The following is a 14,704-nucleotide window of genomic DNA, read 5'->3' as shown; positions in this document are numbered from 1 at the left end:
TCTGGAGTTTGGCGCTGAAATCACAGATGACCCCCTCCTGGGTATCGTGTGCGATGATTCAAAGGATGATTTTTTTCCCTCCAATTTCCTGGAGTTCTTAGAGTTTTTGTTGTTACTTTTAAAGAGGGTCCATTTCCTCATTTCTTATATAGGAATAATTATGATAGTACTTGTTTTGCAAGGATGTGGTGAGGTTTGGGATACAATGTGTGTGGAATACTTAGCCCAATGAGTGACACACAGTAGGAGTGCAAATTCATTTTCACAGCTCCTCCCCCTGCGGTCAGGTCCAAAATGGAATTTGCAATCTTTTTTTTTTTTTTTAATATTTTTATTGTAAAGAACAAACATACAAACATTCTTGACATGGTTACAGTCGATGGTTCACAGTATCATCACATAGTTGTGTATTCATCACCATGATCATTTTTAGAACATTTGCATCTCTCCAGCAAAAGAAAGGAAAAACTCATACATGCCATACCCCTTACCCCTCTCTCTCATTGACCACTAGTATTTCAATCTACTCAATTTATTTTAACCTTTGTTCCTCCTATTATTTATTATTTCTTATCCATATTTTTTACTCACTTGTCCAAACCATAGATAAAAGGCACATCAGACACAAGGTTTTCACAATCACACAATCACATCGCGAAAGCTGTATCATTATACAAACATCTTCAAGAAACAAGGCTACTGGAACACAGCTCTACAGTTTCAGGTACTTCCCTCTAGCCACTCTAATATCTCATAAACTAAAAAAAGGGATATTTGTATAATGCGTATATTTGTATAATCCTCCAGGATACTCTCTCGACTCTGTTTGAAATCTCTCCGCCCTCAATCTTGGGTTTCTGACACTTTATTTTGTCTTATTTTTCTCTTCCCCTCTTTGGTCAAGAAGATTTTCTCAATCCCTTGATGCCAAGTCCCAGCTCATCCCAGGATTTCTGTCCCACATTGCCAGGAAGATTTTACGCCCCTGAGAGTCGTGTCCCATGTAGTGGGGAGGGCAGTGAGCTGACTAAGAGAGGCCATCTGAGCAACAAAAGAGGTTCTCTGGGGGTGACTCTTAGGCCTAATATTAAGTAGACTTAGCCAATTCTTTTTTTTTTTTTTTGGCTTTTTAAAAAGGGAAATTTATTAAGTTGCAAGTTTACAGTTCTAAGGCCGAGAAAATGTCCCAGTTAAAGCAAGTCTATAAAAATGTCCAAATTAAGGCACCAACAAGAGGTTACCTTCACGCAAGAAAAGCCAATGAAGTTCAGGGTTTCTCTCTCAGCTGGAAGGGCATGTGGCGAAGTCTGTCAGCTTTCTCTCCTGGCTTCTTGTTTTGTGAAGCTCCCCCAGGAATGAGTTCCTTCTTCAGCTCTAAAGGTCTTTGGTGGTGTGGGCTCTGGCATGCTTCATTTTTGTGGCTTTAAAATGGGACTCTCTCCAAAATGTTCCCCCTTTAAATGACTCCAACAAACTGATTAAGACTCACTTGGAATGAGTGGAGTCACAGCCCCCTCTAATCAAAAGTTAATTCCCACAATAGAGTGAGTCACATCTCCATGGAAACAGTGCAAAAGCTCCCAGCCAGCAGTACTGAAAGGCCCTGGCTTTTCTGGGTCCACCACAGATTCCAACCAGCACAGGACCCAAGACTCAAGCTGGGCATGGCTGATTCCTGAGAGTTCCCATTACAAGTCTTGAAAACTCCGAGTCCCAGGCCCAGCTGCCTGCCAGTCCCTCCACTGGGAGATGGACACTGCCAGATCTCCCACCATGATTTGACTCAGTGCATCACCGCATCCATCAAGAGTGGAATGTGGGCACAGCTGGGGTCACTCTGTTCAGTTTAGCCGAGTGAAGGGCATGGGCATCTGAGAGCCCCCTGTCCCGGGAACAGAGGCATGAATGGAGTCCCCAGTCCGGTCCTCCCAAGGCTGCAAAGAGTCATCGTTCTAACCATTGTTCTCAAGGAAACATTTATTTGGCTGCCCATACACAGTTTTGGACCTTTTGACTCCTCACAGACAAAACTTGGCTTAATCCACCCTGGCCTGTTCCCTGGACCTTGATTAAAATGCCCGTGGGGCTCTGGAGTCAGGCTCTGGCCCTGGCCAGCTGCGTGAACTTTAGCCTGTCCTTTGAGGAATAAGTTTCATAGGGGCGAAACCCAAGATTGAGGGCTCAGCTTATTGATTGGGTTGTCCCCACTGCTTGTGAGAATATCAGGAATTCTCCAAATGGGGAAGTTGAACTTTCCGCCCTTTCTCCCTATTCCCCCAAGGGGACTTTGCAAATACTTCTTTATTCCCTGTTCAAATCACACTAACCTGATGCAACCTTTAATAAGACAGTAATGGAGAAGATAACTGGCTTGTTCAATTTGTTGTAAGTCCCTGGAAGGAGGTGGGTATTAGAACAGCGATGTTATTCCTCATGAGGGAAAACCAGAGTCTCTCCTTGAGGCTTTCAAAAGGCTGAGGAGGGAAGTTGGTTCTTCCTTCCCCCGAGTCTGTGGGCAAAGGCCACAGTATTTGAAAGGGTCAGCTCATTCAAATAATCCATTCCCCATGCAGTGCTCAGTGACTGCCACCTGGGCTGCAGAGCCTGAGAGAAACAAGCCCAGTTCCTGCCTTCTAGTTTCTTGATTCAAGCTTGCTTTGGCATTATAGTTACAGACTGAGAGGTTCTTTTTTATTTATTTATTTATTATTATTATTATTTTTTACGTGGCAGGCACCGGGAATCAAACCCGGGTCCTCTGGCATGGCAGGCAAGTGTTCTTGCCGCTGAGCCACCGTGGCCCACCCAAGAGGTTCTTTTTTAAATGTATTTTTATTTTTATTGTGGTAACATATATACAACATAAAATTTCCCATTTTAACAACTTCCAAATATACAATTCAGTGGTATTAATTACTTTCATGATATTGTGCTACCATCGTCACCATCCATTACCATCCAAACTTTTCCATTACCCCAGAGAGAAACTCTGCACCCATTAAGCATTGACTCTCCAATTCCCCCCCCCCCAACCCCTAGTAACCTGTAATATACTTCCTGTCTCTGTAAATTTGCATATTCTAGTTAGTTCATATAAATGAAATCATACACTGTTTATCTTTTTATGTTCAGCTTATTTCACTCAACATGCCGTCTTCAAGGTTCCTTTCTGTTGTCACGTGTATCAGAACTTCAGTCCTTTTTATGGCTGAGTAATATTTCATTCATGTATATACCGTATTTTATTTATCTCTTCATCTTTGATGGACTCTTGAATTGTTTTCACCTTTTGGCAATTATGATCAATGCTCCTATGAACATTGGTATCTGTTTGAGTTGTTGCTTTCAGTACTTTGGGATATATACCTAGAAGTGGGATTGCTTAACTTTTTGAGGCCCCTCCAAACTGCTTTCCACAGCAGCTGCACCATTTTATATTCCCACCAGCAATGTACAAGTTCCTATTTCTCCTCATCCTCACCAACATTTGTTATTTTCCACTTTTAAAATAATAACCGTTTTAGTGGGTGTGAAGTAGCGTCTCCTTGTAATTTTGATTTCATTTCCTCAATGTTGAGCATCTTTTCATGTGCCTATTGGTCAGTTGTATATCAGTGGCAGAATGTCTATTCAAGTACTTTACTTATTTTTTAATTGGGTTGTATGTCTTTTTGTTGTTGAGGTATAGGAGTTATTTATTTATTCTGGATATTAATCCTCAGAGCAAACATTTGGGTTTCTAAGTATTTTCTCTCATTCTCTAAGATAGTCTTTTCATTTGCTTGATAATATCTTTTAATGCACAAAGTTTAAAATTTTGATGAAGTCCAGTTTATCTATTTTTCCTTTTGTTCTTCATGCTTTTGATATAAGATCTAAAAAAATCCATTGTCTAATACAAAGTCTTGAAGATATTTTCCTGTATTTTCTTCTAAGAGTTGTATAGTTTGAGCACTTATATTTAGGTTGCTGTTCCATTTTGAGTTCATTTTTGCATATGAAGTGAGGTAGGGGGTAAAAAATTCTTGACTATAGAATAATCATAATTGAAAGGGAAAAATTTCTTTGGTCACTTTTCTGTTGGTTATCGTGGTTTATTATTGATTTAAATAGTCTCTTTACGTATTAAGGAAATTACCTTTTGCCATATTTGTGGTAAATATGTCTTCATTGACACCTATATTTGTGGTAAATATAGCTGTCTTCATTGACATCTTTATTTTGTTTATGAATTTAATGATGTACATAAGATTTATGGTTTTATGAAGTCAAATCTGGTAACCATTTTGCATTTATGACTTCTCCCAGTGGTTTTAAGCTTCCAGGGGCCATTGTCATTCAGATACAAGCTAAATATTCACATCAATTTTTTTCTAGTTGTCTTGTGCTTTGGGTTTTCTTTTCTTTTAATATTTACGAATTTCTTAATCATTTAGAATTCGTTTTGATGTGTGGCATGGGGTGAGAATCTGATTTTTTTTTATAAGTTTAGAACCACTTGACCAGCTAGAAGAACACTTAATTGCTTCAATCATTAAAAAATTAAAAAAACACACTGCAAGTTTAATTGTCACTTGCTGTCCATGTCCTTCAGGATATTTCTGCACTATTGGGAAAGGCTGCGTGAACATGTAGAAATGCATACACGTACACACACACACACACACACACACACACACTAATAGGACATTTACTAAAAATAAAAAAACATAACCTAAACAATTCCATAGAAAGCACAAAGTAACAGCTAAGAGAAGCCAACCAACATCTTGCTGGAGTACCTGATTTCAAAAAGGCTTACTGGAAAGAAGAGCAAGGTTCAAATCCCTCTTTGTCCTTTCCCAGCTGTGTGACCTTGGGCAAGTAACTTGACTTCTCTGAGCCTCTGTTTCCTCATCTGTAAAATGGTCATCGCTAACCTCACTCACATCTTGGTTGTGAGGATCCAGCCTCTAAAGAATTGTGTCTGGTATATGGCAGGTGCTTACCTCACAACACTTTCCTTTCTTTAAGCCAGGAGACAGTTCTATCCAGAAAGGAAGGTGGGAAAGTTGAGTGGTGGCTCTGGGGCCAAAGCAGGAAGTAGGACCCTCTCAGCTGGACCCTTGTTGTTGCTTTAAGGAGTCAGAAACAGCAGGAGTGACCACTATTGATCAGTGGCCAAAGATCCTGAAGTTTATGCCTGAGATAGAACTTGAAATATAAATTGGGATCTCTCCTTGCTGGTTTCTAGCAAGGAAATGATGGGTTCCAAACAGTGTTCTTAGAAAGTTTTAGCTGCCGCATGTAGGAAAACTTGGAAACATCCCAAGTGTATTACACAGACAGGACAATTGTGCCTGTCTAAGATCACACATGTGGCTGCTGCATGAACTTCGACACCTCCTTCTGCCCTCCCCTCATACCCCTGCTCCAGCTGGAACAGTGGAAGCAGCTAACTGGTGGGTGCACATAGCAGAGCAGGAGCCCTGGAATTGAAATAGCGTGGGCCATGGTTCAGGTTGCAGGCCTGGATGACAACCCTGGTAGGTGAGGGTTGTTAAGGTAGCAGCAGCTTGGAAGGACCTTTGTTGGTGTGTCTTGCAGCCGGCACCCAAAAGGAGAGCTTCACCCAAAGTCCAGTCCAGGAGGTCTGGAGAAGTGGCTGCAGCCAGATTTCCTGGGTTCAAATTTTGGGCAAGCCTCTTCCCTACCCTGGGCCTGAGTTCTCCCACCTGTGGAATGGAGAGCCCTTGCAGAGTTATGGTGAGGACTCAGGGAGTCCTTTGACCAGGATCTGATACGCAGTTCAGTCATCGTGAACTAGGGTATTCCTTGTGCCCTTGCCCTTCCCCACGCAGAGGTTATGATATAATACATTACTGATCTAAGGCCCAGTCCGAGGACCCACACTGGGGCAGGCTCTGCTGCTCCTCCAAGACACACAGGCATCCTGGTGGGTGTGAAGTGCAGACTCATTGTGGTTTTGACTTGTAATTCCTGGACGACTAAGTCCCCTGGGGTTGTCTTAGCGCCCTCTTCTCCGACAGGTGCACAGGGAGCCTAGCACATAAGGTGGTTAAAAACTCAGACTTTACACCCAGACAGTGAATACACATCTCTCCAAAGAAGGTACACAAATGTCCGATAAGCACATGAAAAGATGCTCAACATCATTGGTTGTCCAGGAATTACAAGTGAAAGCCACAGGGAATCTGTCCTTCACACCCACCAGGATGGCTGTAATTAAAAAGACAGATAATAACAGATGTGGGTGAGCATGTGAAGAAATTGGGACCCTTATGCATTGCTGGGGGGAATGGAAAATGTCGCAGTCTCTTTGGAAAAGGGTCTGGCAGTTCCTCAGAAGGGTAAACAGAATTGTCATATGACCCAGCAATTCCATTCCTAGATATATACCTGAAAGAACTGAAAAATACAGTCACACAAAAACTTGTACACAAATATTCATAGTAGCTTTATTCATTGTAGCCAAAAAGTGAAACAATTCAAATGTCTGAATGAAAGAATGGATGGACAAAATATGATATATCCATACAATGGGTTATTAATTTAGCTGTAAAAGGAATGAAGTACTGATACATACTACAACATGGATGAAACTTGAGGACATACTAAGTGAAAGAAGCCAGACCCAAAGGACCACACATGGTATGATTCTATTTATATGAAAGGCCCAGAATAGGCAAATCCATAGAGGCAGGAAGTAGATCAGTGATTGCCAGGGACTTGGGAAGGTGGAAATGGGAATTGACTGCCAGTGGATAAAGTGTTTCTTTTTAGAGTAATAATAATGTTCTGGAATTACATGGTGGTGATGTTTGCACAACTTTTTGAATATACTAAAAAAAAAGTGACTCGTACACATTAAAAGTTTTATGGTGTGTGAGTTCTATCTCAATTAAAAATAAAAAAGACCAATTAAAAATTAAAAGAAGACCTGGGTTTAATACTGACTCTGCAACTTGTTAGCTGTGTGGCCTGGGGCAAGTTACTTAACCTCTCTATGCCTCATCTATGAAATAGGGCTAAAAAATAGTACATATTTCTTAGAGTTATTGGGAGTATTAACTGAGTGGACTAAAGGGCCTAGGAGGGGACTGGCACAGGGTATTAGCATTGGTGATTGATAGCTAATGGCACTGTTGTCTTACATCTGACCCAAATCAACTATCCTAGTACCTCCCTTTTTCTTTATAACACCGGAAACCTTTTTTAATTAATGAAATCATTTACTTGAAAGCACTTTGCACTCTGGTTTGTAATAGTAAATGTGTAATATAATCTATGTTTATAAATTCTGGCCTGGTTGACAGATATAAGGGAGTCATTTTTCCCTATGAATTCTCTCCCACAATAATGCTCTCCGTTATTTATGTGCTCCCTATTCTCCAGACTTCTACCCAGCTTTAGTGAGTTCCCCTTCCTGCTTATTGCCAAGCATTTTTTATTGAATTCCTACAGTGTAGAGGACCCCAAGACGTGGGGCAAGGTCTCTGCTGTGCCTGGCGATGTGGGCATCAGGTTTGATGCAATATGGGGCCTAGTACCTGTTTTCCAATATGTACCCACCCTCAGCCTCTCCCCAGAGCCCTTCACTCTACAGATAGAGTCCCTTGTCCCCAGGGCACCAGAGTGCTTTTCGGGCAAAGAAAGAAAATTAAGAGGAATCCTTTCTTTCTTAAGGAGCCTGGGCCCTTGGGGTTGGCCTAGATTTTATTTGCCAGTGATGTTGGGGGATGGAGAATTTTAATTTCTAAAAGAATAGCTCATGTCAGTGCAAGCAGGTACTCACTCACTTTCTCACCCCCCTTCTTTCCTCTACAGGGAGCACATTGGGAAAAAGAAATCTGGTAAGAATAACGTTTTCCATTTTCTCATCATTTCCATTACTCGTCAGCTTTCAGCATACTCTTACTGAGCAGCTACTATGCACCAGGCCCTGGGAGCCATACGGGGAGTGCAGTGATGTGAGTTAATTGATGGATGAATGGATCGATGCTTGATTGATCGATTGACTGATTGATTGCTGCAACACATTCCCATCCTGCTTCCAATAGAAAGGATGCGCTATTATTGCATCCTATACAAAAAAGAAAGGTGCAACGTAAATGAGACCTGGTGCCTTTCCCTGGAAAATGGAGTGGGGAGGACAGACATCCTTCTAACCATGCTATAGAGTGTTAAATGGCTTTGTACTGCTTTATACAGAGCAACGTGTAAGCTAAGAGTTTTCTTCTTGAGAGGGGATCAAAAAGGGGAGGCCCTGAGTCTTGAGAAATGAGCGGGAGCTTTCCACACGGCTAAGGGCATTCTGGGATGAGGGCACAGCATGCGCGCAGTGGAGTGGAAGTATGCAGCAGATTGGGGCCTAATACATTGAACATCCTCGGTACGAGGCCCCAGCCTCTGTACTTCCTTCAGCTGGCAGCTATTCCAGGCAGTGAAAAATGCTATTTCAAGCGGTTCCCATCCTCATTTCCATCTTACCTAAAATAACAATCTTTCCTTTGCATGGACGACCCAACTCTTGTGTCAAGAGCAGTAATAGGAAGTGAGAAGGTGAGTATGCGAAGAAATGACTTGGGTAATCACAGGCCTGGAGTTTGTGAGTACAGATCAGCAGCCCAACTTTTTCTTCCTGTGACCCACGACTGTCCCCCACTTCTGCAAGGGTCCTGGCACATATCATACCTGGAGCCAGCGTGGTCTTCAGAGCAACCAGGGTTCTAAATTCTTCTAGGATTTCCTAGGACCCCAGGAAGTTTCAGGGGTTGATGAGGATAAAGGGGGACAGGCAGAGATCCCAGAAGTGCAAAAAAGATGCTTCATCTCATGGTTCTCAGTCTCCTCATCTGTAAAATGGGGATATCAATAGTAACCTACCATGTAGGATTATTCTAGGTGGAAAGCACTTAGAACAGTGCCTGGTATGTTGTCAGTGATACGTGCTTACTGTTATTTTTATTATCACCACCACTACATCTATTACGTCAAAGCACATGGGTATCCCTGACCAGAATCAGTGGCAATTCCAAACTCAACAACTCTGGTCCCATTACTGTATACAGGACCTGTGTCAACTTTATAAGCCTCAGTGCGACAAAGGAAGGAAGGCTGGAGAGGAATTGGATCTAATTGCCTCCAAGTATGGCATCTGAAATGAATTCCAGTCTTTTCCCAATCTGTATGTTTACAGCTTTATTTCCGATATAAAAAGTACTGGCCGGAACCTTATATTCTACTAAAGCTACAAATAGTCGAGTCTCCAGGATAATTATACATCTCTTCGAAAAGAAGAGAGTAGAAGAGATGCTTCTCGCTCTTGGGCTGCTCAGTTTCTGATTTTGAGTGTGCTGAGACTCGTTTCCTGGAAGGAACCAGTGGGAGGGAGAGAAAGAAAGAAAAAGTCGGCTCTGGTTTGTAAAAATAAAAGTGTCCGGTCAGCACAGGCTTGATGAGAGTACTTTTCTGGAAAAGAGAGAAGCAGCTCTAATTTGTGGTGACCGCTATTCCATCACTCACCTGCAATGATGGGGGAATGATTTATTTATAGAACAACTGGGTGGAAAATGGCATCTTTCTTCATTCAAACCAAGAACCCATGCCGGGATTGGCTTTATTTTTTTGTCTGACTTTTGAACACTTTCTTTATGTTAGAACCAGCCTCCTTGATTGAATTTTGAAGGGATTTAAGGCTGACAGCCCAAAGCTCTGAGATTTCTGTTCCAGAACTCTGAGTTGGAGTGGGCTTTTATCTGTCTACAGCATTTTCCAGCCATGACTAGTTGGCTCCTGCAAAGAATTTGTTGAAAGTGGTCTCAAATTCTGCTCACCCTGCAAAAAAAAAAAAAAAAAATCTTCCCACCAAAATCTAACAGACCATCTTATTATTTAAGGAGACTCTTTGTTCCTGATTTTTCTGCATTTTACTGCATGGTTCTAATAAAGGGCTTTAGCTGCTTTTCTGGATGCCAAAGGCTGGAGTGCAGTGGTGTGCTCTTAAATGTTTAACACCCAGCTCCTGGAGTGTGTGTGTGAGGAGACGCTCATTTGCAGCATCTGTCAGTTTCCATGCGGTAAATACCTTGTGTATCCCACGGTGTAAACACCATGGCCAATTTCGAACTATCAGGGATGCCACTCTTTGCAGAGTTGGAAACAGAAGTGTGAAATCTGCTCAGTGTGAGCTGACTTGCACATCCCACTCTGCTACTAGCTGTATTTTAGGCACAGCCTGACACAGGGGGCCATGAGGCCCTGGTTTCCTGAAAGCCCTGATTCAAAATATTTCCTCATTCCCTCTTAACACTGAAAATATCTGGAAATCTCAGGTGGTCTGCTCTCCCTGTAGTCTCTGAAACGCACATGTCCCTTTAGTTTTACTCACCTATATTCAGTGATATCTTCTTCATTTATTTATCAGATGTGTCTTAGTGCTTAACCAGGCTACACAACTCCAGGGGGTACCCCTTCATACTGCATCCCATGAAAACAGCATCTCCTGGCGCACCTGGCTACTCTGTTCTCTTCCCTCTGCCACTGCCCTGGTCCAAGACACCATCAGCTGCTGCCTAACAACTCCAGGACCTCCATCTGGCGTCCAACTTTCTCTCATGCTAGCCTCTGATCCATTCACCATATGGCAGCCAGGATTATCATTTTGAAGATGTAAATCAGATCTCATTATTCCCTTCTTAAAGCCCCTCAGTGACTTTCCCCTTTGGGTTAGAAAAAAATCCAGACTTCTTACTTTGACCCAGAAGGCCTTTTGTGATCTGACCCCTGCCTACCTGTGTGACCTCAGAGGTACCATTCTCTCCTTGCTCACTGGGCTGCAGACACCCTGGTCTCCATCCAGCACCTCGAAGGCTCCAGGCTCCCATATCAGGATCTGTCTGCACTGTTCTTTCCCCATCCTCATGCCTTCTTCTCACCTCTCACGTTTCGGTATGTCACCTCCTTAGACAGGGCTTGCTGACCACTCCATTTAACAGAGCACCCCCTTCCCCATCATTCTCTCTCTTGGCATCCTGATTGCTTCCAGCAATGCATTTATCACAAACGAATACTTATATAATTATAATACTTGTTGATTATATATATTGTTTATGGGCCTGTCCCTCTGATTAGATTAAGTTACTTGAGACTGGTGATCATATTGGTCTCATTCACTTTTGTACCCCCAGCACCTAATAGAGTGTCTGGAACATTACTGGTGACTTCGTGAATTAATGGATGAGTGATGTTGGATGAATGATGGGTGGATAGTTGGCTGGAAGGTTGACCGATAGGGAGCTATTTGATTGGATGGTGATGGATGATGGATAATGGCTTATGGATGCATGGATAGATGGATGGATAATGGTGGATGGATGGATAGATAGATATGAATGAAAAGGCTTTCCTACTAGGCTGTCAGCTTCTTGAGGCAGATATTGTATCTTACTTAACTCTGACCCCCAGTGCCTGCACAGAATAGGCACTTGGTAAGTATTTGGTGTTCGAATGAGCAAGTGAATGAAAGAATAAGCTGACCTGTGAGATGAGTCCTGTTTTGATTACCTTCTGTATTTGGAGTGACCTCCTGACCCACCCCCTGCACCGCTGGTTCCTATATCTTTGGGCATGATCTGGTGGCCTGATGTGATGTCTGCTAGCATTTCCTCTTCACAGGGAGCGACCTGACCTCGGCAGACCCCATGGTCCTCGAGCAGTATGTGGTGGTGGCCAACTACCAAAAGCAGGAGAGCTCGGAGATCAGCCTCAGCGTGGGGCAGGTGGTGGACATCATCGAGAAGAATGAGTCAGGTAGGGGCCCGGCCCACCTCCCTTCCCACTTGACACTGTCATCAAGCCCCTTGATATAAATCAAGCTGGCCACATACTTATCCCCCAGTCCAACAGATGACCTTCTAGAAAGCTGCCCCTTTTTTTGTACCAGTGCTCATATGTCCCACATGGTCTCTACTCACCAACATCCTGTGGAGGCAGAACTTACAATTTGTTCTCAGGTTTACATTTCATGAAGCTCCTTCTGATCTTCAAGCCGTTGGAGGCATGGAGACAAGCGTCCCATAGGAAATTCGCTTCTGTTGATTTGCTTCCTCAGCCGTAGGCTCTGGTGGGACAGACACACTGCCCATTGCAGAGACCACTGATTATATGCACTGGCTGAGTGTAGGACGGAGTGTTGCATGACCGAGGCATTTAGCTGGGCTTAAATATGAACTTCCCATATTTGATTATCATCCAGGTTGTTTTTTCTCTGACTATCCATTTGCTCATCTGCACAATGAAGAAAACTTCAGCTACAAAGAGCTGATGGGAGGACAAATGAGATAATATATAGAGAGAGTGCCTGTGCTTGGCATATAGGAGGTACTCAAAAAATGTGGATCTCCTTCCCTTTTGTCATCCTTAGTCACAAAGCAGCCTGTGAGCCCCTGTTAAAGGCAAAGATCAGGAAGCAGGTGAAGAGCAAAAAGAACAGAAGATTCTCTCCAGAAAACAGTGGCATAAGCCTACAGGGTTTGTTGTGGCTAAAATGTGACGTTAGCTAAAAATATCATCAGCTGGCCAACCTTTCTGATACTCCAGTGGCTAGTTAAGGGGTGTTTTGATTTCTTGGCTGCTGAGACAAATACCATACAATGGGTTGACTTAACTACAGGAATTTATTGGCTCATGGTTTTCAGAGGCTAGAAGGGTCAGTAACTTCCAGCCAGCCATCAGTCTTGGGGTGCCTTGACTTTTCATCACATGGCAATACCGGTAGCAGCCTCTTCACCTTTTTCTTCTGGGTTCCATTGACTTCCAGCTTCTGGCTGCTCCCCATGGCTTTGGGGGACAATTTCCTTTGTTTATAAGGACTTCAGCCACATTGGATGAAGGCCTACCCTCATTTAGTTTGGGCACACCTTGACTAACAACATCTTCAAAGGTCCTCTTTAAAAGTAATTCATACCCACAAGACTAGGGGTTGGGACCTGCACATGCCTTTTGTGGGGAGCATGACTCAGTGTCCAACAAAGGGGGAAGTGGGGAAAGACTGTTCCCAGCATCTTCTGGATCATGTTACTGTTAGTCAAGTGACTAAAACCAGCATTAGCCTATCAGATACCCTTATTTCTCAGTGTAGGAAAGAGCCCTGCTTTACAGACTCCAAGTGACTCGGTCACTCGCTCCAGAGCTCACTGCAGAGTACAAAGCTGGAATTCCAGACTGATTCCAGCTGAGCCTAGGCTCTGGGAATGAGTAGGTGCAGATTGTGTGGTGTAGCTGGGATGCGTCCCCAGGACCTGAAGGAGGGAAATGCTCGTTCCCCAGGGTCGGAGCTGCCAGCTTGAGCAAAGCAAGAATGGGTTGCTGGAAAGAAGGTGACCATGATAGGGTATTGGGGTAAGCCTGGTAAGTCCAGAGAGCAGCATTAAAAAGAAAAACTAGATGGTCAGCTCCTCAAGTGGCCAACAAATGGACAACATTTTAAATTATATTTTAGTTACTCGAATAATATGTGGACACATTCTTCTTAAAATATTAGCAATAAAGGTGAAATGGGTTTCATTCATCAGCTTCAACCCTAGCCCCCTTTCAAACCTCCTGATAACCTTTCTCTTAGTTTGGTATGAACCCTTCATTGTCTCCCACTCGTGCTCATGCCGAGTTCCAAGTCACCATAACGTGTGGTTGGGAGAGTCCATTCGAGTAAAGCAGAGGTGGCTTCTCTTTCAGGATGGTCAAGAGCAAAAGCTCCCTGTAAGTCCTGCTCCTTCCTTATCTTCTCCCACAGGCACCCCAGGGCTGGGATGTTTGCCATCTTGGGGAGCCAGTGCCATTTTCCCGTTTATATTGTGTCAAGCCAGTTGGGTCCTTTATTATTTTCCTAATACTACTGTTAAAATTACCCCAGATTCACTGGCTTAGAAAACACAAATCTGTCATCTTTTAGTTCCATAGATCAGAAGCCCAATAGAGGTCACCAGGCTCAAATCAAGGCATTGACAGGGTCCCCTTTTTGTAGAACCCTTTTCCTTGCCTTTCAGCCTCCAGAGGCCACCCCACCTTCCTTGGCTTGTGATTCGTCCCCCTGTCTTCAAAGCCAGCCATGTCACACATCCCTGAGTTTTTCTTCCACTGTTAAATCTCCTGCTGACTGTCTCCTCTTCTCTCTCTCTCTTCCACTTCTAAGGGCCCTTGTGATGACATTGGGCCCATCCAGATAATTGAGGATGATCCCCCTGTTTTGAGGTCAGCTGATCAGCCACCTGAATTCCATCTGGGCCATCGTGATTCCCCTTTGCCATGTCACCTAATATATTCACAGGTGCTGGGACTCAGAACATAGATATCTTTGGAGGACTGCTTTCTGCACACCCCAGGTCCTCTGCCAGCCCCCTTTTTTTTCAGGGAAGGCCTAAGACTGGATAATAAGAGGCCTCTGAGGCAGTTAATGCCTACAGCCAGATTTCCCTTGCCGTGAACAAATGCAAACTCATAAATTCAACGTCAGGCACCCTGGATGCAAATGGCAGCTCTTCAACAAGCTGCATGAGCTTGGACAAGTCTGCTTACTTTTTTCAGCCTCAGTTTCCTCATCTGTGCAATGGGGATGATAATGTGAGATTATATGAAATAATGCAAATAAAATTAGCAGGCTGCACACCTTCATGACTGTAGCCATATTTCATACTCTTATCATTTA

General features: G+C 43.3%; 1 protein-coding gene across 2 annotated transcripts in view; it reads left to right on the top strand.

Moving 5' to 3' along the window:
- SH3PXD2B (SH3 and PX domains 2B) overlaps positions 1-14,704 on the top strand; it is a 105,164-nt gene that overhangs the window by 63,724 nt on the left and 26,736 nt on the right. For both annotated transcript variants that reach the window (XM_077137654.1, XM_077137653.1), the window contains exons 6-7: positions 7,828-7,853; positions 11,677-11,811. In XM_077137654.1, the coding sequence (XP_076993769.1) occupies positions 7,828-7,853; positions 11,677-11,811 (161 nt within the window). The remainder of the gene's footprint in view (positions 1-7,827; positions 7,854-11,676; positions 11,812-14,704) is intronic.

The sequence above is a fragment of the Tamandua tetradactyla genome, chromosome 20 (assembly GCF_023851605.1).
Source record: "Tamandua tetradactyla isolate mTamTet1 chromosome 20, mTamTet1.pri, whole genome shotgun sequence".
NCBI lineage: Eukaryota > Metazoa > Chordata > Mammalia > Pilosa > Myrmecophagidae > Tamandua > Tamandua tetradactyla.
The sequence above is the reverse complement of the archived record's forward strand: the minus strand, read 5'-3'. Positions and strand labels throughout refer to the sequence as shown.